General features: G+C 40.2%; 1 protein-coding gene across 1 annotated transcript in view; it reads right to left on the bottom strand.

Moving 5' to 3' along the window:
• Positions 1 to 8,504: 8,504 nt before the first annotated feature.
• The window catches only part of RAD23B (RAD23 homolog B, nucleotide excision repair protein), a 45,764-nt gene continuing 30,335 nt past the window's right edge, over positions 8,505 to 23,933 (bottom strand). Inside the window, exons 6-10 of the mRNA XM_042963761.1 lie at positions 22,596 to 22,723; positions 18,578 to 18,710; positions 16,702 to 16,829; positions 15,859 to 16,029; positions 8,505 to 10,999 (exon numbers count right to left, since the gene is read on the bottom strand). Coding sequence (XP_042819695.1) covers positions 10,886 to 10,999; positions 15,859 to 16,029; positions 16,702 to 16,829; positions 18,578 to 18,710; positions 22,596 to 22,723 — 674 coding nt within the window. The 3' untranslated portion in view covers positions 8,505 to 10,885. The remainder of the gene's footprint in view (positions 11,000 to 15,858; positions 16,030 to 16,701; positions 16,830 to 18,577; positions 18,711 to 22,595; positions 22,724 to 23,933) is intronic.

Raw genomic sequence — 23,933 nt, 5'->3', positions numbered from 1 at the left:
AGCAAACTGAGGGTGGATAGGGGAGAGGGGAAAATGGGTGATGGGCATTGAGGAGGGCACTTGTTGGGATGAGCACTGGGTGTTGTATGGAAGCAATGAACCACAGGAATCTACCCCAAAAGCTAAGAGCACACTTTACACATTGTATGTTAGCCAATTTGACAATAAATTACGCTAAAAAAATATTTTCTCTAGGTCTGTTAAAAAAAAAAAAAGATCCCCATTTTTTTTAGATGAGGAAACTAAGGCTTACAGAAGTAAGATGATTTGCTCAAAGTTTCACAGTTAAATGAGTATCAGAGCTGCAGTGAGAACCCACATCCCTGTGCTGTAGGAACATAGAAAATAAAAGCAATTCCCTATTGTTTTTCCCATGGTGGGGGTGGGGGGGAGGAAGCATCCGGGAGGGCTTTATAGGTTTGATCATTAACCTGGGCTCTGAAACTGCTTAACACTGGTTCATTTACTCAGCCAAAATGTACTGAGCACTATTAGATGCCAGGCACTAAGAAAACATAGAATAAGATACAGACCTTCCCTGAAGGAGCACAGTGATTTCCATAGTGATGTAAAAAAAAAAAAAAAAAAAAGGAAAAGCTTGTGTCAGTGGCAAGTGTGACAGGAGAGTCCATGGGAGGCCATCCATTCAGCATGGGGCTGGGGAGTCATAGAAGGCTCTCTATCCAGTATGGGAGATCATAGGAAGCTCCTACTACAGTGTGGGGGATTGTGGGAAATTCCTGGTCCAGTGTGGAGGATCATGAGAAGCTCTCCAGCCAGTGTGGACACCATGAGAAATTCCTGGTCCAGTGCAAGAGATCTTGCGAGGCTTGGGGAGGAGGGGATACCTGGGTTGAGTCTAGAAGACTGAATGGGAGAGCAAGGAAAAGAAGTGTCCAGAAAGACCCTAGAGCAGTATGTGCAAAGGTCTGGAGGCGAACTTTTTCTGGAGGCCCAGAGAACAGGTTGACAGATAGCCTTCAGTGTGTGTGTGTATGTTCTAAGCCCACAGTGGGAAATTCATGAGGCCTAAGTCAATTCCTGGATTAGTGCGAGTCCATCATTGCTCAGAATTGCATTGAGAATTGAGATTATAGTTTTGTGAAGTCATAAGGAACACAAAAGGGACACAAAAGGTTGTAAAAGGCATTCCAGGTGACAGGAAAGGAAGAATGGCCCTTTGGAAACGTTGGTTCACTTCTCCCAGGCACCCTCCTCTGCCTGCAGCTATAGGGGCCTCTGGTTGAAGAATCCACAGTCAATCAAGGGCCATTGCTCCAGCAGGAAGGTGGCCCCTGGAGTGGGTCAGGGACAGAGAGCAAGGAGCAGGGAGCTTCTCAGAGGGGGCCAGAAGACCCAGCCCTCTTGTCTGCACAAACTGTCTGGATGGGTTCTGAAGCCGAACAGGTTGATTTTTCTAAAGAGAGGGAATTCTCCACCCCCAACCCACTCCATGGACAGTGATACAAATCTGAAGAAGAAATAAAAATCCTCATCTGACTCCAAATCCTCTGAGTTTTCCCTGTACCCCTCCTTCTAGCCATGTCATAGGAGGGCAAAGGTCCAAGACCTCCGCAGACCAGGATGATCCCACTGTCTTCCCACCCCCAACACTGGTACAGATAGAGAACTGGCATACAGAGGTACTTGGGCATGGCCTGGGGCCAGGTGTGAGGTTCCATTCTCCCTCGGCTACGATGTGATGAGAACTTGGCAGCCGGCTCACCCTCTCTGAGCCTCAGCTTCCTCCTCTGCGAGGCACTTCACGACAAGGATTAAATGAGTCAATGCAGGTGAAGCTCAGTGCGTGCCCACGGTCTTGTGGGTTTAGCGTCCTTCCCTCCTTTCCCCTGCTCGGCGTGGGCAACTGCAGTCCAGTGTGGGCTGGGTTTTCTCAGCTGGCATATTCCCTTCCTCTCCCTAGCCTATTCCCTATGGCTGGCTTCAAGTCTTCCATGACCCAGAGGCGCTGGTTCTTCCTCCCCGGCCTGGCCCTGAGGTGCCCTCCCACCTGAGCCACGGCATGGCTCTCTCTCCCCACAAGGGGGCGTGTCAGGACACAGCAGAGGGCACTCACCTTTCCAGCCTGTTCTCTGTCAGGTCCTGGCATTTCCCCATCCCTCACTTGGGCTTTTCACTTACTATTGTTGACAGTGTCAGACCAACCCTCCTCTCACCCCAGCCCCACAGGCAAGCCTTCAAAGCACAACTCCTAACTTGTCCCTTGTTAGCCGTGGGTGCTGAGCTCCTAGTGCCGCTGGTAGATATGGCAAATTTTGTCTTTGGCTTTGACACAATGTCCAGAACACAAATATGCAAAAAAATAGTTGTGCTCGGATAGACACAGTTCCTGAGTTATGTGTTCAGAGAGTAGAACAAGGGAGCAGTCCTCTGCTGGCACTTGGGCAGGAAAGCCTTCGCAAAGCATGCGACATTGAAGTGGGTTTTAAAGCTTGAATAGGAGTTCACACGAAGAGAGAGGAGTATGGGAGGATCTCTAAGCAGAAACCAGCATATGCAGAGGCCAGAGGTGTGGAAAGGCCTGGGTAATGACGTCCTGCTGTATGTGGCAAAGAGGGAGGGAGACAGGTGGAAGGCACGAGCTGGAGCAGGTCTGTAAAGGGTGTTGAAAGCCAAGCGGAGTCGTGTTAGTTATCCTGAATGCGGGAACAGAGGGCAGTATGGCAGAGGGGCCTCAAAAAAGCCCCAGAGGTCTGATATTCCAACATGTCCCCAGCAGACAAGAGGCATCCCTTCACCAGCGCCCCCGTGACCTTCCCAAGCAGTGTGTTCTGGGTCACTTGACTGGTCCAAAGTGGAAAAACCTTTCCTAAAGCATCATCTAAAGCAGCTCTCACATTGTCTGCTCTCAGGACCTCTTTCCCCTCTTAAAAATTGTTGAGACGCCCAAGACTTTTTGTTCATGTTGGGTTACATCGATCAGTATGTATTTGATTCAAAATGAGAAATCTAAAAAAAATATTAAGTAAACCCACGTTATTTTTTTAGTCTTTATGAAAAATAATTATTTTAAAAAATGACTGAGAAGCATGGTATTGGACCCAGTTTTTGCAAATCTTTGTCGTCTGGCTCACTAGAGGGCTGCTGGCTGGCCACATCTGCTCCCAGAGTCTCCGTCTGAACATGGGCCTGGCTTTGGTAAGGACGCCCTCCCATCCAGCCTCTCACTGGAGGCAGGCTCAATGGACGGATGAGGAAACCAGGCACAGAGGTAGCGAGGCATGGCCGATGTCACGTAGCTGGTGTGGGGTGTGAAGGCAGAAATCCAGGCCTGGTTAGTCCAAGTGCTGACCCCCCAAGCCCCTCTGGTCTGGCCTCCGCTTGGAATTCAGGAGTGCAGCTGTTGTTGGTCTGCTCTCCACCGAGGTCTCAGATGGAGACCCATCTGGAATTTGTCGCCAGCTACCGCTGTCTCTACAACCAGCCAGCTCACTAGATTGTCAGTCTTTCAGAAGCTAGTACAAAGATCCCTGGGGTGAGGAAGCAAAAACAGAGCAGCCTTCAGGATACTGTTCATCCTTCAACTTCTTAGCTTTCTGAACTGGGGGGTGACAGAAGGGATAGGAGAGCCTAGATGCCCAGGAGGGATGCAAACACCGCAACCATATGTTCACTGCCCACGTGTGATCAATATTGACTGGGCATCTCCTCTTGTCTAGCCCTTCACTAGGTTCTGGGGATAGAGAGGAAAGGCACAGGGTTCCAGGAAGAGGGGCCTTGTATGGTTTTGGACACTGAGGAATTAGCAAGACTAAGGAGGTGGGAACAATCCCAAACCAAGTGCCTGGCCCTGGGTGACTTCATCATTTGCTGAATGTATGAATCAAGGAAGCAGCCATGTGCCAAGACAAAAGGCATGATAGAGCAGAGTTTGGGGTTGGGGGCCCACTGGAGATCACAAAGAGCCCAGAGCGGGAGCTGTATCCCCCTCCCCTAGTCTGCCCTTTGTGCCATCTCCATAACCACTTCTAGCACCTAAAACACACATTGGTCCCAAGTAGAAGAAACTGGGGAAACTCACCCAGCACTTAAACTCCATGTGCTAGGACCCAGGGCACCTAGAGACTGATTTGGTGGCACAGCAAGGGGAACAAACAAGGCCTTCTCCTCGCAGAAATGCTATTTCTGGAGTGCTGAATTCAGGAGAACCCATCTAAACACATTTTCGCCTCCATTTAAGCCCGGTGAAAAGTAACAACTGAAGCATGAAAGTTGCAGCTGTGCAAAGTGGCTGAACAGGGCAATAGCTCAGCACTCAAACAACAAGGGCAGCTTGAGTGCCTAAGAAGACCGGTCACACACACTGGAGGTGACAAATGAGTAAACACACAGACCATTAACGGCAGCCAAGTATCTCACCGTCCAAGAAAGGGGTCAGAAGCCTGGATGGTGAGAAGCTGGGATGAACCTGGTGGCATTGGACTAGAATGGAAGGCACGAGGTGAACTCATCAGTATTTATATATAGATGGAGCAGTGAGACTCCAGAAGCAGTGAGCATATCTAGCACCAAGTTTTGGTTTCTAAACACAGTATCTGCGGAAGGGAACCAGAGCTCCTTGAAGAGGCGCTGGAGCACAACAAGTACAAGAGCCTGGAGTACAGTATTGTGCCAGAAGTCAGGAAGAGGGGTGAGAAACACAGAGGCCAGCCTTCAGAATGCACACAACTGCAGAACCTGGGACAATGCACGCATCAAAACCGCAGCAGCAATGGACCACATGCCGCTCAATAAAACGGGACCCTGAGCCCACACGAATGCAGAGGAACAAGAATACCAGAATACGGGAGACTGCTAATAAATGCAGAAGAAATTAAGCAACTTGAAAATCACCACTTGGCAACTACCTTAGTGCTACGAACTCAGCAAGAAACACCAGTGGATACTAAAACTAATGGGCCAAAGTTTCATGAGAAATAGGATATTCTGTCTCAAAATATCTTATCATACAACTGTTTACTAAATGCAAAGGGACAATGAGTAACTGTTCAGCGGAGAAGCCTGGCAGTTACCACCTGCCTTGGACAATCAGAGTGAACCAGCAGTGGGCCAAACTGACGCCCTGGCCCCCCTCACGGGATGCAGTGAAAAAGAGCACAGTGGCACTTCTGTGTTTCTTCCAAAACCACCTTAACTGGAATCTAGTCATGAGGAAACACCAAACATAAATTGAGGGCCATTCTAGAAGGCAACGGTCCTCGGGGCGCCTGGGTGGCTCAGTTGGTTGAGCGTCCGACTTCAGCCCAGGTCATGATCTCACAGTTTGTGAGTTCGAGCCCCGTGTCGGGCTCTGTGCTGACAACTCGGAGCCTGGAGCCCGCTTTGGGTTCAATGTCTTCCTTTCTCTCTCTGCCCCTCCCCCACTCAAGCTCTGTCTCTGTCTCAGAAATAAACATTAAAAAAAAAAAAAGAAAAAAAGGCAACGGTCCTGTAATCTTAAAACAAAAAACTGTTAATTAAGGTCATAAAGACTAAGGACGGACTGAGGAACATGGACTGAAGCAAACTATAAGCATGGTGTGTTACCCTGTATCAATCAGGTCCCTTTGCTATGAGGACATTAACTGGGACAACTGCACAACTGAAATGGGTTTGGGGTGGGATGGTGCTGGTAAAGGGGAGTGCTGTGTACTGTCCCTGTAACTTTTCTGTAAGTCTGCAATTGTTTAGAGGTGAAAAGTTGTTAATGCTCTTTGTAAAAAATGTAAACACGGTATAAAAATTATAACACCAAAGTTAAAGATATGAAAATATCTTACAGAGTGCTTGGGTGGCGTAGTAGGTCGAGCATGTGACTCTTGATTTTGGCTCAGGTCATGATCCCGAGGTTGTGGGATCAAGCCCTTCTTCGGGCTCTGCGCTGACCATGGAGCCTGCTTAAGATTCTCTCTCCCTCTCTCCCTGGCTCTCTCTTAAAAAAAAAAAAAAAAAAAAATTTACAATCAAATAACTTAATTAGTGAAACTATCAAATTTTTAATTTCCTTAGAACTGGAGACAAAATAAAAATTAGACAAACTGCTGTCAAACCAGGCCTAACTAACCAAAAAGAAAATTGAAACTCCAGCCCTGCCAAAAAAAAAAAAAACAAAAAAACCCTAAAGGACTGAAATACTAAAGTTTCAAAAATCACCTCAAAGTACACAGAATTACTTGAAAATAACTCATCCTCGAGCTGTTCCAAGGCATACCTGCACCAACCCCATTCATTCTCATCTAGTTTCTAACCAATCACTTTTGAGTAATTTATCAAGTATTCTTCTAATCCGTGATTGCAGGCAAATAAAACCCAGACTGCTTCTAAAACTCACCGCTGGATTTTTATGAGTTTTTGAGACAGCTTTGGACTTTGTTATAGAAGCTGTCAATTCCATAGGCAGTAACCAGCTGGAGACACAGGCTTCCATGTGGAAGGCCCATCTAGAGAGCCAGCACAAGTGTAGGACAAAGCCTCCCAATGTTCTTGGCACAGCAAATGTAATAGCTGCCCAAAATACTGGGGGGAAAGAGAGGAGTCTGCTTGAGACGAGGCCAGCATTGAGAACAGCTGCCCCAGGTGCTCTGAAGACCATTTCACTGTCTGAGGAGGATTACAACCTCTTAACATCAATAACTCATGCCTAACCAGCTGGGAAAAGACGAGGGTGTACATCATGAAGAACGGCAACTGAGTGTCAGAGACAGGAGTTGTGAGTCTGGGATGGCTGTTTTCTAATCTGTACTCTTGGAAGACAAATCATGCACGCTCTACCTGGTGAAGGATCCTTTACTATTCAAATGTTGTCATGGTAGTTCAAACTCAATAGTCGTCCCAGCCTCCTCTCAGTGAAAGCTCTACCTGAGGGACCACTGCTTTCGCAATCAAGTATCACAATAGAGAAAACCTTTTACAGCCAACTTGTCAGCACCATTGTCCCTGTGGTGCCCTCATCACTGCTGCAGTGCTGGATCTTTCTCCTAGCAAGCTTAGACCTTCACTCTCCCTCCTTGTCACTGCCTGCCCTCCTCCCCACCCCGCCCCTCCATTCCCAAACTCCCTGCACTCTGTTCTGGAAACTAGTTTGCCACCCAACTAGGTCCAATGGCTACACTCCCCCATCTGGGGGTTCCACGTACTCTCTTCTTCCAGCTGTGGTCAGGTGCTTCCTCCAGTTGTCTGATCCTAGGGCCTAAGGATTCCCAGATGCATGCATCGCACTTCTTTGTTCTGGTGAATTCATCGCTATGCCAGGTTCAGCTTCAGACTGTGTGCTAAATTTCATAATTTGACCGTGAGAGCAAGGAATAGTGCAGCAACAGCAGAGAGTAATTTCAGAGTAGCACCCGAAGACACCACATACAGTCTAGGCTAGCACGTAAGGCACACGATGCTTGATACTACTACTCTGGAAAGGACCTGTGACCGTCACAGGCAACCCAAGCCAAAGGTAAGACCCAAAGTCAAGAAGCCAAGAATGTCAAAGCAACGGGAAGCATCATATACTTTAATGTATGATGGGCTAGTCACACAGAACAGTGGTGGCCAACTTCCGCTGTAAAGGGCCAGATGGTAATTATTTAGGCTTTGCAGGCCTTAGTCTCAGTTTCAAGTATTCAACAGCAAACCTCTGTAGCACAAGTAGCCACAGGCAATATGTAAACAAATGAGCACAGTTGTATTTCAATAAAACTATTTATAGACACTAAAATTTTAACAATTTTTACACCATAAAATCCTTAAAAAAAAAAAGAAAAGAAAACCTTACCTCATGGGACTGCAGTTTGCCAGCTCCTGGCTTAGAAGAACAAAGTGGAACAAGATGGACATGGGAGATCAACTAAAAGGACATGTTGTAGCCAAGCCTCAGAGCCAGGGAACGCACCAGAATGGACTCGGTCAGGAAGCACTTATTCCCTGAAATTGCCTAATTTTGGTTGAATATTTTGTAGCAGTTTGAGGCTGGCTGCTAGAAGACAAGAGCATGGGAAAAACGGGAATTTACTCATTTTTCAAACTCATTTTTGCAAGAGTGTGGCAGGGGACGGGTAGAGAGAGGGGAAGGGGGATAGAAAGAGGGGGAAGAGTGGGGGGGGGCGCGGGGAGAGGCAGAGAATGAATATGAATATATCCCAAGCAGGCTCCATGCTGTCAGCACAGAGCCCAATGTGAGGCTTGATCTCACAAACTGAGATCACGACCTGAGCCGAAATCAAGAGTTAGACACTTAACCAAATGAGCCACCCAGGTGCCCGGGAAAAATGGGAATTTAACTAAAATTTCTAAAAGCCATCATGAAGCTTGATTTAAGGTACATCAAGTATCCCATCTTTGTGTTGATGTTTTGGTTGAGAAAAACAGAGGAGACCCAAGAAAATTAAACTAGGACCTGGCCCCCCTACATGTTCACCAATTACTGAAGAAAACAGTGACAGGGGCATTGTCAACTTTCAATCTAAGATTCTATATGGCAAAATTATTTTAAAAAATGAGAAATGCAATGGTGAATGTATTGAAAATATTTTATAATTAATTCTCTAGAATCCTAGCCATGGTACAGGAAAAATTTATATGGTGGAACACTTCAGTATTTTTAAACAATGCAAAAGACATATTTGACTAGAGGATGGCAATAAGAATTTAACAAATATAAACTTAAGCTTCCTCACATTTCCATAGAGAAACTAAACAATAAAAATATTTCAAGAAATAGATGACAGAATACCTCAAATGCAAAAAAATTCCAAAGTCAAAGAGCCACTTACATTAAAAGATTTACCAGAACTGTAAATTAAAGGTAACAGCAAAAGGTCACAAAAAGCCTATTTCTTTTCACAGCATCTTGGCTAATTCTTTAAGCAGATAAAACAAAGTACTGTAAAGAATGGTCAAAACTTGGCCTGAAACTGTCTTCTTGTAATTATTAATCCCACTATTTGTGGTTTTGTTGTCCAAGGACAAAAACTCCGTGCCACCAACTTCTGCTGTCACTTTCCAGAGAAAAGAAGAGTCTGCTGCTGGGGTTTTGGTTTGTTTTTGCTTTTCTTTTTTCCAGTTTTCGCTATGCTGAGCAATTAGGTAGCAGATAAAATGGCATAAAATAAATGAAAATATTCCATCCTCCGATCAGAAATGCCACCCTCTTCCCAACTCAATGCTCTGCCTTGAAAGATGAACATATTTACAAATCCTCATTTTATTCTCCTGAGACATTTTGCATGATCCATTATAAAACATACAGGCAATACAAAGTCCAAAGGTCTGCTGTATTTAAGGTATAAGCATGAAGATTAAACTACATGATAACACTGTGGGGGAGAAGTCATGGCTTCATTTATTTTCATAAGAGACAGGTACGAGTGCATGACGTAAAAGCTTCAAAGTCACCTCCAAACCTTGCTAAGGATTATTGCAAGAGATTATGCAGGGAGACATCTGTGCAAATTCATTTTCTTTACTCAGTATCAGATGGTAGGGGAAAAAAACTATTTCTTTAAACAGTCTTGTTTATATTCAGAAGAAAAGATTTGAAAAACTAAACAAGGAGATATTTTCCCCCTCTTTATGATCCAATAATATGCCAATGAAGGAGAGTCTAATAAAAAACAGAGCTGAAAAAAATCCAAATAAAAGCCAACACTGCTATTAAGATTTTCTTTTAATATGCCATGAGATATTTTTGATTGTATATTTTCCAAAGTACTTTTCCAGCTGCATCTCCCAACCCTTCCAAAAGATTATGCCAGTCTTTCCAACGCAATAAGAGATGCTGGATTTATACTTTTGTCCACCTTCTTTTTTGAAAGTAATAGAATCCTAATGACTTTAATGGTCATATATTCTTATCTAATAAGGAAAAACACTTATAAATATCAGAAACCCAGCTTTGAAACATTAGCTAATTTTGAACTGAATCAGTATCTTGTGGGTTTAAAAAAAAAGGCAGCAATTTGAACTCACGACTTACTGACAAACACATTTCTGCAGAGGGAAGGGGAAGAGAGGGAAACGAATGCTGCATTTCTCCATTGGCCCCAAAGTGCTAATTTCACAAAGGGATACATCAAAAGCAAACATGCAATGGTGGTTTTAAAACTTTTACTGCAATATAACAATGAAGTAAACAGTAATTAGACACCTACCAATTTTTTCCCAAAACAAACCAAAAAAAAAAAAAAAATGTAAACAGGAAAATAACTCTGCCTATACTTGTACAGCTTCTCAAATCATGTTAGAAGGGTCTCACATTCGATGATCAAGAAATTTTAAAATAGCAGTAATTATTTTCATTTTAAGAAAAGGTTCCCCTTCTCCCCTCCCCAACCCCAAGTATTTAACATGAAAGAATGGGCTTTCTTACACATTAATTCAATACGTATTTGAAGCAGCAACAAAAACCATCAATAATTTGGCATTTCTGTTTACAATTGCTCCAAAATTTTTTCAATTTCACAAAGCCATTATCCAGTGTTGCCATGAAATAGAGACTGTAAATTCTAGGTAGCAAAGATTCTTTCTGAAACCAATGTTAAGTCAAAGAAATATAAAGCAGGGCATTACACTAAATTTCTGGATCTAGTACACTAAAAAGAGTGAAACCTAGGAAAAGTTACCTACTGTTTTATAGAAGAAATAAAGACCTGCAAAAGCTGATTTTTGGTTGTATAATATTTTACACACTGTGTGGATTTGCGGCATCTGCTACTTGAAGCAGACATGCACTGTATGTATCCCTGCCCTGTATCCTAGATCCCTCCCTCCCCACCCCCAACAATCTACTACCTTATACCAAGTATTGTGGATATGAGCCCAAGTCATCCCAGACAATCCAGTGAACAAAGTTAGTGTAATGCACTGGTGTGAAGTGTGAGATAAAAAAAAGTCCCTTTCAATCTTCATCAAAGTTTTGCTGTAGAAGAAAATTGGCAGCCAAGTTCTCATTCTTCTCACAAGCAAAATATGCTTGTATGACAAGTCCTTCAGGAAATCCTAGTGCCTTTAACTGGAAGAAAAGAAAGAAAACACACTGTGGGTTCCAGCACAGCAGTACTGACAGATCATGACCCGAAAACATGAAAGACACGAAAAAGCTCTTGAAAATGTTACGTGAATGCCTACCTAAGTGTGGATTCACCGTTCAACCCAAGCAGCTAGATGGAATCTAGACCCTTGCTCAACCACCTACAAAATTCTCTCTTCCTAGTTAAAGCTATTAGACAGATACTCTGCTAACACTCATTGGCATTAATATTCAAAATTAGTCGCTGTGATTATTTAAAAATAAATGATCCTACAGAAATTGTAAATCAGCTTTGAATACCTAAGAGGTAAAGATATAGATGAAAGCAACTGGAGGGGAGTTTAACTACTTTGTTATTTGTAAAGAAGGTCATGTCCTTCATCATCACTTCAACTATCACTCTCAAGCTCCTTGCCATATCAAACACTTCATACTAAAAGAAATGGGTGATCATAACAAATATCACATGATATATTTTGAGATCAAGACATATCGTGTCCTGTTTATATCTGCTTAAATTTTACAGCATTTTAAATGGTGACACCGGCCACTTAATTTTGTTTTCCTAGTCTATTAAAAATCACTTGTGACTTAATAATTATCTAATTCACTAGAGACTATATATTTGTCAAATATTTTTTATGAACCCTCTCCTCAACCGTCTAAATCACCTTGTGTTAGACTATATCAAGAAATGACCTTTAAAAAAAAAAGAAAGGGGCGCCTGGGTGGCTCAGTCAATTAAGCGTCCAACTTCGGCTCAGGTCACAATCTCACGGTTTGTGGGTTCGAGCCCTGCGTCAGGCTCTGTGCTGACAGCTCGGAGCCTGGAGCCTGCTTCAGATTCTGTGTCTCCCTCTATCTCTGCCCCTCCCCCGCTCATGCTCTGTCTCTCAAAAATGAATAAATGTTTAAAAAAAATTAAAAAAAAAAAAAAAAGAGAAGTCTCAATTCAGCACGATTAACTACTCATCCATGAAAGGAGAAGAAATAACTCAAAAATAATTGTTACCTAGTTCTTGTCCAGATTAAAGCTGGGCTAGCTGAAGTAAAAGGTAGATAGGGCACGATCCAACTATGTGCTTCTACAAGACACACACTATAGATTCAAAGACACAAATATGCTGAAAGTAAAAGGATGGAAAAAGATATACACCATGCAAACAGTTACAAAAAGAGAGCTGGAGCGATTCTATTAATATCAGACAAAATACATTAACACAGAAAATTGTTACTAAAAACAAAGACATTATAGGATGATAAACTACAGGAAGGCTTTGGTTATAAATACATGTAATAACAGAGCCCCAAGATACAGGAAACAAAACTGACAGAACTGTAGGGAGAAATGATTCAAGAACAGCTGGAAATGTTGGTATCATCATGTTCAATGCTGGACACAACAACCAGGCAAGGCAGAAGACTGACAAGGAAAGAGATGTGAACAACATCATAAACCAAACAGACCTAACAGACATTTATGGAATACTTAACAACAGAAGATTGCATGTCCTTTTTAAGTATATATCAAACATCCTCCATGAAGACCATGTTAGGCCATAAAACTAGCCTCAAAAAATTTTAGAAGATTAAAATTGTTCACAGTACATTCTCTGACCACAATAGCATGAATACTGAAATCAGTAACAGAAGGAAATTTAGGAAGTTCAAAATATGTAGAAATTAACCTAATCCTTCACCAATAGACGAGAGAAGGAACCACAAAGAAAGTTAGAAAATACTCTAATGAATGAAAACAACACCAAACACACTAAAACTTACGGGATGCTGCTGTAGCAGTGCCTAGAGGGAAGTTTATAGCTGTAGCTACCTATATTCAGAAAGATCTTAAATAGATAACCTAAGGATCTACCTTAAGAAACTGGAAAAGAGGAAGAGAAAATTAAATCCAAAGCAAGCAGAAGGAGAAAAATAATGAAGATCAGAGAAAAAGTAAATAAAGACTAGAAAAATAGAATCAATAAAACCAGAAGTTGGCTCTTTTTTTCTTCAGATTAACAACACTGACAAATGTTTTAGCTAAACTAACAGGGAAAACAAGAAATCTGAGGATTCAAATTACTATAAAAATCAGGGATGTGGGAACACTACTACTTTTTATAGAAATAAAACTACCAAAGGAAAATGCTGTGAACAATTCTATGCCAACAAATTAGATAACTCTTGATGAAACACACAATTCCTAGAAAGACAAAAACCACCAAAACTGACTCAAGAAACAGAAAATCTGAATAGCCCTATAACAAATAAAGAGATTAAATTAGTAATTACAAAATTTCCCAAAAAGAAAAGCAAGGCCCAGATAATTTTACTGGTAAATTCTACCAACCACCAAATGAATTAACGCCAATTGTTCATTAACTCTTCCAACCAACAGAAAAAGGGAATACTTCCTAACTCATTCTCTAAGGCCAGTATTACTCTGACACTCAACCAGACAAAATCATCACACACACAGAAAACTACAGACCAATGTTCCTTATCAGAAATCTTCAACAAAACACTATCAGACCAAAATATAAAAAAGATTACACTATGACTAGTGGGAGTTATCCTAAGAATGCAAGGTTGGTCCAATGTACAAAAATCAATATATTAAAGCATACTAATAGAAAAGAAACAAAATTACATATGATCATCTCGATAAACACATAAAAACCATCTGACAAAATCCTTTTGTGATAAAAACACTCAATATTAACTAGAATAGAAAGGAACTTAACCCAATAGAAAAGGAATCTAATAAAACCCTTAGCTAACATCATACTTAATGGTGAAAGAATGACTGCCTTCTCCTAAGATCAGGTTGCTAAGATCAGGAACAAGACAAAGATGTTGGCTCTCACCACCTCTATTCAACAATACACAGGAGTCTGTAGATAGGGCATTCAGACACACGCATGAGTACACACACATACACACACACACACACACACAGTAAGAAAGAAAAAGAAATAAAGGGCATCCATACTGGAAAAGAAGTAAAACTATGCCTATGTGTAATTGATATCCTGCAAACAGGAATCTTAAGAAACACAATAAATGAGTTCAGGAAGGTTGTAAGATTTTATAAAATCAATACACAAAATTAAGCTGTATTTCTATACAGCTAGCAATGAACAATCCAAAAATGAAATCAAGAAAACGATTCCATTTATAAAAACAGCAGCAAAAAGAATAAAAATACTCAGGAATAAATTTAACAAAAGAAATACAAGCTCAAGACCAAAGAATATTTCTGAAATTATAGAAAATCTAATAAACAGGAAGGCATCTCACATTCAAGGCTTGGTGAGACTTAATATTGCTAAGATGGCAATACTCTCCAAACTGGTCTGCAGAAAAAACAGTATCAAACCCCCAGCCTGTTTTGTTTTTGTTTTTAATTTTTTTCACTTTTCTTATAGAAATCAGACAAGCTGATCCTAAAATTCATACAGAATGCAAGGGATCCAAAAGAGCCAAAACAATCTTGAGAAAGAAGAAAATCAGAGATTCCAAAACCTACTACAAAAAGTCACAGTAATCAAGACCGTGAGGTACTGGCATAAGGAGAAACACATAAATCAATGGAACATAAATGAAAGCCCAGTAAACCCTCACAATGATGGCCAGTTGATTTTCAACAAGGATGCCAAGACAATTTAATGGAGAAGAGTGGAATTTTTAGTAAATGGTGCAGAGGCAACTGGATATCCACATGCCAAAGAAAAAGAAAAAAAAAAAGAAACCAGACTCCTACATCTCACTCTATAAACAAAAAGGAACACAAAATAAATCAGACCTAAATACAATAAGAGCTGTACAACTCTTCAGAAACAAGATAGGAGTAAATCTTTTGACCTTGGATTAGGCAACTTCTCTTAGTATGACACCAAAAGCACAAGTAACACAAGAAAAAATTTCTTCTCCAAAACAGAAATCAAGAATTGGTAACTAACCCTAACTATTAAAACAAAACAAAATTTGCTATAGAACAATTGAGGCAAGTGTCATTCACTCACTTATGTTATTTGAGGGAGGAAAATACTAGCATGATATATATAAAGTACCTTTTAAGAAACATGTAATTATAAACCTTGAACATTTGATATGTTTTTATTATAAATACGGGCAAATTATCTCCCAGATGATTTTTCTAAGTATTAAGTTAAAATGCACTTTATCAGACTTCCATCTCAAAACACTTTGTAAAATAAGGCAGGGCAAGTGCTGTGTCCCTATTTACAAATGTTAACCATGGAGCCCAGAGAAAAATGAATGACTTATAGTATTGCATAAACTAAGTTATTGCAGTGCCTCAATATGAACTGGATGACCTAATAAGGATGGAAACAGAAAAACAGTATCAGGAGCTGATGTTTAATATACATGTTTTTTTATACATAATTCATATACATATCTATTGTACATTTTAAGGGCAGTTGTGAAGTAAAATCTAGAATATAAAAAAAAGGATAATCTTGCATTAAGCATACACTTTAAGATCATTTTCTTCATGAATGCTAACACCTAAAGGAAATCTTTAATTTTTAAATATATTTATAACGATTTTAGAAAGTTAAAGCAGTATTCAGTGCTAGTCCCTTGGCTTCACAAAGGACAAGATATGAGAGCAGGGACGAAAATAGACAGTCTTTGCTGCAATCCTTAGGACAATGCTCTATCTGGCTCTGTCCAATAGAACAACCTCTAGCGGCAGAAATAATCTACACCTGTGCGATCCAATGCAGCAGCCACTAGCTCCACGTGACCACCGAGCATTTGAAATGCAGCTAGTGTGACTGAGGAACTCAAATTTTAGTTTTACTTCGACTCACCCTTTCTATAGCTTCTTTTTCCTGAGGCGTCACTTGAATGTAGTTCATGTGACCACTTCCAGCTTCGGCAATCCCTCCACTGCCACCTCCGCCCCCTCCTCCTTGCCCGCCAGCTTCCTGGACTGGTTCATTTAACATCTGAATAAAATGCTCCTGGTGTTGGCTAATTTGCTGTGGTGATATGAAGGACAGAAAAAAACAAGACAATGATAGAAGTATCTTCAGGAAACCAAGAATTCTAAATACAAGTAAAAGAGAGCTAGAACTTTACAACTGCCATATTTTAGAATGACTCTGGATTATGTAATCCTTGGAAGGATGTGATTTCTTGTATTAAAGAAATTAGGGAATTAAGAGAATTCAAATTCTCTTTCATAAACGTCTCCTGGCCCCCAAATCAATTTTAAAAAATTGCTTGGGGGGGGAGGGTCTATAAAAAGAAACAGAACTCACGTATCTTCCACACTAGCAGGCAGTACAATGCTGTATAAAGCCCAAATACTTCATGACTCGGGCATTCATAAGCCCATGGGTGTGTTTCTAAGACGCAGTGCTTCACTAACAGTAAGTTTGGGAAAAAAGATTCATGAACAGTTTCTTTGCTACAGAGCTTCTCAGATTCTTTAATAAAGTGGTTCCAAACTTATTATTTGACCAACTTAAATTAACCCAACCTCCACCCTCCTGGACTCTTTTGTTAGTGTATCTGATCTATAGCATATTCTATTGAGGGCAGCTCAAAAAAACAGTTTCTAGAGCATGTGGAGGGGAAGGTAGTTCTCATGGACTTTTAAAAAATGATATACTCTGTAAACCCACTTTTGAAATTGATTCAACAGTTACCTGCAGTAATTGAGGGTTTTCTCGACCTATCTGTTGTAGCAATGCTGGAAGCAGGGAAGGATTCTGTTGAATAATTTGTCTCATCTGTTGAAACTGAGGCTGATTCCGTAAAAATTCAAGAGGATGTCCTAAAATACACATAAACATTTTTAAATCAAAGTAGCAATTACACACATACAAAGAGCTGATTCAATCATAATTTTAGACAGCAAACACTGACAAGTAAATATGAGTTCTCAGATGTGTGCAAAAGGAAGTAAACAATGTCAAAAAATCTTTCAACGGCACCAACTTCCAAGTCTCATACTACAGAAATTACTCCTATTAGCATAGAGAGAGTATGGAAAACTGAAAGAACAAAGTTTTCCTACAACTGTCCTGAGCACTCGATATTATCAAATAATGAGAATTTATGACTTGCATGTAACTCTATCAAAATAAAAAATATTAAAATTGTTCCTAAGAAAAATACATACCTAGGACTAACAAAACCAAAAAAGCCGCTTACTTTATAATACAACCTAAACCCTCATGGAAAAAAAAAAACAATCTGAGTTTGAATCCCTGGGAAATTCTAAACCAAGTAAATGAAAGACAATTTGATACTTAGAAGTTAAGAGTTCAGATATGCAGATCAGTAAACTTAAATTACAATTAGAAAGATGACTTTGTTATTACAATTGAACTTCAAACATTTACAATCTACAAAAGCTTGAGATAAATAAGCTGTAAGACACCCTAGTACTAACTAATACATCTAGAACTCTTTAGTCCTAAATCCCACGGCAATAATAAATATTAAGGATACCAAATAAAATACAGAACTGTAACTTTTTGGGGTAGTGGTGGTTGTCTGACTATACTACAAGAGACCAAAAACTGCATATAATTATGTTTTTGAGATTAGCGATGAATTACGGAACATCTTTTAGATGTTATTTCCTAAATTATTCAAGAAGAATCATTCAAATTAAAATGGCCACATAACATGCTCATCCTTCTTTGTGTTGACACTGGTTGCACAGATGAAGAAAATGAGACTCAGAAAGTGAAGTTAACCCAGTAAGCGCTGCTAATTGGGACAGCAGCCCAAGTCTGAACCAAAGCTGGGGCCTCTTCTTTCCATTCTTAGGCCAACTCTGCAGAAATGAAACGCCTGTCCTCTGGGAGACTGCATACAATGCATTCAGGGCTTTTTGTCAACCAGAGCTTACTGTCCTACGTAGAGCTAAAAGCTCTATGAAGCATCTAAGCAGGGCCACTTCAAAATTAACAGTTTAAATTACTTCATCAGTACTGTATACAGAATGAGGAATGAAAGAGAATGAAGTAACTTTTGGGTCCACCACAGGCTCCAGGCTTTCCTCTGTAGTCATGCCTTTGGCAATGGGAGGGTGGGTTCTGGCCAGTAAAGAGAGTTGAATTCAAGCTTGGGTTTCACCTTTAGATAGAAGTCTTCCAACCTCCCAGTGTTTTATTTCTTTGGTTGTATAATAACCACTAAGATCCTACTGGCTTTGAAATTATACACACTTTATGACATTTATAGGGAGAGAAAAGAGACAAGGTGAGCAAACATTCTGAATGGCTTCAGAATGTAACACGAAATGCAAACTGGGAAGCATCTCTTCGTGGCATAGGCTAAACAGGATGTACCCTTTGCCAAAATTAGAGCGCTAATGTTTCAGCAAGAACGTATTAAATATCTACTTGGAAGAACTTGTTTTGGGCCCTTCTCTAACATTAATGGATAGAGAACTTGTTTGAAGAGTTATCCAAATGCTCCAGGAAAGAACCTCACCTCAAAGGTATTTCAGATTCATTTTACACTAAAAATTCAGGACCGTTTCCTCCCCATCCAAACACCCCACTTTACCTCCAGGACTTGCTGTTGTGGTCGATGCTGTCGTAGTTGCTGCAGCGGCAGCCACTGAAGACTGAGGAGCCCCGGTACTAACCGCTGGAGGGGTGTCGACCACAGCCTGACTTTCTCTATCTCCGGGGATCCCCTATAATACAATTTCCCAGCTTTAAAATATCCTGTCACATTCAAAGTTAGTTAAATATTACACAAAGTCAAAGATTTATTCATCTATTTAATGTGCTTGTCTAATTGTTCAAAGCATCAAACAGGTGCCTGAGTCAATTAAAAGTATAGGGATGAGGCACCTGGCTGGCTCAGTTGGTCTAGCGACCGACTCTTGATGTCAGCGCAGGTTGTCATCTCATAGTTGTGAGATTGAGGCCCCGCATCGGGATTTTCTCCCTCTCTCCCTTTGCCTCTCTCCCTCTCAACAAATAAACAAAAACAGAAATAAAAGTAAAGGATTAAGACTTATCTGGAAGCTGTATATGTCCGAGTTAGATTAGAAATGACCTGAGTGTGGTGTAGAAGAACCCATACTGCTATAAGGCTGCAATGTCCAACAGAACTTTCCATAATGATGAAAATGTTCTCTGTGCTGTCCAATAAAAGACTCATTAATCACAGGGCACCTGGATGGCTCAGTTAAGCCTCCAACTCTTGATTTTAGCTCAGGTCACGATCTCACAGTTCATGAGATAAAGCTCCATGTCAGGCTCTGCACGGACAGTACAAAGCCTGCTTGGAATTCTCTCTCTGCCTCTCTACCTTTCCCACACTCATGCCCATGCCATGCTCTCCCTCAAAATATATAAACTTAAAAAGATACTCATTAATCACGTGTAACTTCTGAGAACTTGAAATGTGGCTAAGGTTACTAAAGAAACTAACTTTTTAATATACTTCCAATTTTACTAAATTTAAATAGCTACTTGTACTTATAATAGTACAATAAAATAGTAATAGCTATTTTACTAAGTTGTGGAGATTTGTAATTTAAAACTGAAGTCATAAAATGATGTTTACATATAGCAACATAGGTTACACCTAACACCAAAGATCCAAAACTTGCATATTAAGTAATAATGTACAGTTTTAGAAGGCCAACTATTAAAAAACTTAAAATATCAATACAAATTTTATTAAAATTGGACACATCTGGTTTTAATGCTATACATTGCCCTAGTTAATTTTTAAACTTCATAGAAACGTTCACCAGCTCAGTGACAAAAAGGTTTGTATTTGTAAACCTAGCCTTAAAATCATCCAAAGAAACAGGTTTTGATGCACACGTGCAGCTCTGAAATGAACCCTGGAATAAAAGCCTAATGGAGACAGGGCAGGTGGCCAATAGTGGCTGAGGAAGGAGGATCTCCACTATTGATCCATGGTTCTAAGAAAGTGTCATCCAGAAAGTATCACATAGAAAAAACTAAAATGGATTATTCACAATTCACAGAAGTAGTTATCAAAGAACCTTAAATATTTCAGTATTTAAGTGATGCTTATTCTAAGTTTGGACCATTCGTCTTCTGAAGTTGTAACTTAAAACTGCACTGAGACTTTGGAACACTATTCTGATGCATGATTTACAAGACTTTTCATAACAACATACTAAAAGTCTTTATGAAATCCACACAGATTGTGAAAGGAGGAGAATGAAGAAGGAAATAAAACATTTGGGTAAGAGATGGTAATGGTAAATTCTTCCATTTCCCAATAAAAATCAGAAGCCAAGATCATAAACATACGAAAAAATAAGCTTAATGAATAGCATTATGGGTAATGGCTGCCCAAGTTAGCGTTCCTCCAGCTATTAGAAACAAACATTTCGGACATTCCACCAATTCAAATCTGTAAGTGCTGACAGATTATATGCAGATTGAGGACCCAAAGCCTCCATCAAAATCTCAAACAGGTTTGTTAAACTAAAAAGTTAATCACTGCTATAGAAGTCTCAAAAATTAGTGACAGTTAAAGGTAGCCCTTTTTAGTCTATGAATTGAACACTAAATATATCAAAAACACTTTAAACTATTTCATGAAATGGGGCGCCTAGGTGGCTCAGTCAGTTCAGCATCCAACTCTTGATTTCGGCTCAGGTCATGATCTCATGGTCTGTGGGATCGAAGCCCTGCATCGGGCTCTGTGTTGAGAGTGGAGCCTACTTGGGATTCTCTCTCCCTCTCTCTCTGACTCCACCACCTCCCACCCCCGCCCTTGCGCGCTCTCTCTCTCTCAAAAGTAAATGAATATTAAAATGAAAATAAAGTGTTTCATGAACTTGTATCTATTCATTTGCATTTGATGCTAAAAAGTAGTAACAACTTTGAAAACAGTGATCTATTTTTTATACCTTAAAACTTCAGATCTATTAGATTAAAATACCTGCTTCCATTAAACTAATGCAGAATTCCACACAGGTATACATTTAAGTCACTCCATAAAAGGAAAGGTAATACTTTAATAGAATATGGGGTTTGTTTTCTGAGGGGGGGGGGGGAGGGTACCACAAACAAACTCACAATAGTTACCAATCCAAAATGATTCCTAAATTACAAACTGATAAATGGACTACCATCATTTTAAAGACTCTCATCAAGAGGACAATGGAAAAGAGAATTCAGAAGAGGAAATGATAAAAGGTTTTGTGAATCTCACATACAAATGAGTAGGCAAATAACTGGTGGAGGCAGCACAGTTACTCATTCTTGACTTTGACTCTCCTGAAGCTATTATCTGAAAAGGAGTTTCTAACAAAAGTACAACCTGGAAACAAATGAATGGGTTAAACTGTGAACTATATTCCCCACAAGAGTTAGGATTCTGGATTTCCAAGATGATATTTAGGGCAATTCAGAACTTGATAATACTGTAAAACACTGAAGACAATTATGGAATAAAATGTTAACATTTTTAAATTTTTTTTCATTTTTTTATTTTTGAGAGAGAAACGGGGAGGGAGAGAGAGAGAAAGAGAGGGAAGGAGGGAGAGGGAGGAAGGGAGGGAGAGAGAATTGGGGAGGGGCAGAGAGAGGGAGACAGAGGATCCAAAGCAGGCTGCGTGCTGTGAGCGCAGAGCCCAATGTAGGGCTTGAAGTTACAAACCGTGAGATCATGACCTGAGCTGAAATGAAGATTTAGCCGCTTAATCGACTGAGCCACCCAGGCGTCCCAGATTTTTAAAAAGCTAATTAAATGTTGCTCCAAAATTCTATGCTATTATTTTAGCCCATGCCATATCTGTAAATAACAGACATTCACTGTCATAAACACCATGTCCACAACAATCTATTTCTCAAAATTTTATGCTAGTAAAAGACAAGAACTTATTCAAAATCCCCTTGACTACCACTGACTATAAACAAGCTGACAATTCAAATGCAAAGGGAACCAGGCAAATAATATAACATTATATATTAAATTAAATGTACAATGCTATGTCAGGTAACAGGGAATGCATGGGAATATAGTAAAGAGTCTATGATCTAAACCCTTGCAAAAATCTGGATCCAAGTTGTCCAGACAAACCAGCTATCTGAATTTATAAGTGAAATCTCTCAATTTTTAAAAGATGGCCAATGAATTACAAAAATGTACACAGTACAAGACAAATACAATTGGGCATGGGCTTCCACTTTGATATTTTTGCCTTAAACAGTATACCCAGGAGTAAGTATGCCGGTTGTCAAAAAGCTACTAAAAATGGAAGATTAGATTAGATTTAAAAAAATCTGTCTCCACTCTCCAAACACACAAGCTGTCATTATGACATGAATAGGCTAGAAGGTGCTGCTCCAAGTGGATAGCCAATTTTACAACTCATTTAGTCACGTTGTTTCCTAACTAAAAATCACATCAAAATCTTTAAAAGAGACTACATCTTTTCAACACAAAGCATTAACACACTAATAAAAACGCATTATATAAATTATTAGCATATATTATCATTTTTCTGAGGACTGTTATTGTTCCTTTAAGATCTGTGAGCTTTCAGTTTAAAAGTAGAATGAAGTGAAATATTTCTCACCATTAAAAGATACTCCACTGCTCTGTCAGGGTTGTTGAAACTGGCTCTCAGGGCTGCAATTACTTGCTCTCGCTCATATCCCATTGACATGATCTCGGTTACCATATTCTCATAAGACTGACCTGTCACTAAGAAAAGGTATGTGGGATGGGGGGAGAGGAAAGAAAGGAAACATTTAATAAATACACATTTTCCACATATTTCTTGGGGCTTCATATATATACAGTGTTTCAGGCACTGCAGGGCTAGGAATACAAAGAGGCACAACAGCACAAACTACACACATGTGGCAGGTAGAATAATGCCCCCTGCGAATCCATGGAAATCTGTAATACCTTAGGTTTACAAGGCAAAGCAGAATTAAGGTTGTTTATCAGCTGACTCTCAAGATGGGGAAATTATCCCGGATTATCTGGGTGGGTCCAATGTAATCACAAGAGTCTTTAAAAGTGAAGGAAAACAGAGGAGAGGGTCAGAGAAACAGATATAAAGACAAGAGAAAAGAAGCAAGGTCACAAATGCTATGCTGTTGTCTTTGATGAAAGAGGAAGGGGCTATAAGCCAAGGAATGTGGGTAGCCTCCAGAAGCCTGGAAAAGACACAGAACAAATTCTCCCCTAGAGTATCCAGAAAGGAATGCAGCTCTGATAGTAGCCCAGTGATTCAGCCCCTTGATTTTAGACCAGTGAGTACCATGTTAGACTTCTAACCTACTGTACCATAATAATAAATCTGTGTTGTTTCATACCAGGAAGTTTGTGGTAGCTTGTAAGTACAATAAAAATATCAGGTACAAATGTAGCACAAATATAGGACAGAATTAGCAGGTCAGGGAAGGCAACCTAGAAGAGACAGATGAACTAATTTCTGAAACAAGTAGGAGGGACATTTCAAGCAATCGATTCGGCTATAACAAGTTCAGTTTTCCCTTGACACCTTTTATTATCAAAGCAGAGAGAGAAAGGAGGTTAGAAATCAGAAAGTTAGACTTTCTCATACCATACAGAGCTGGGGCAATGAACCAAGCACTGCTATTCCAGGAAATCACTTCCCACAGGCTGTCTCTGACCCAAACTTGCTCTTCATGGAAATGTCAGACAACAGACCACACTCTGAAAGAAAGCCAACTCTCTACACCAAACTCACCTCGCTTAAGCCATCTTTTCTTCTCCTTGTGTTCTGGGTGCTATTCATCCCTTCTTGTCTCCTCAAAGAACTGTACCCTTTAGTTATCTTCTCTCTTTTCCACCTCCCACCCTTCACTCTCCACTTAATTATCCTGATCAGCAGTTAACTATATCCTAGAATGTCATCCTAAAAACAGAAGCATGCCCCCAT

The sequence above is a fragment of the Panthera tigris genome, chromosome D4 (assembly GCF_018350195.1).
Source record: "Panthera tigris isolate Pti1 chromosome D4, P.tigris_Pti1_mat1.1, whole genome shotgun sequence".
NCBI classification, from domain to species: Eukaryota; Metazoa; Chordata; class Mammalia; order Carnivora; family Felidae; genus Panthera; species Panthera tigris.
Note: the sequence above shows the minus strand (reverse complement) of the source record. Positions and strands in the feature narration are given on the sequence as shown.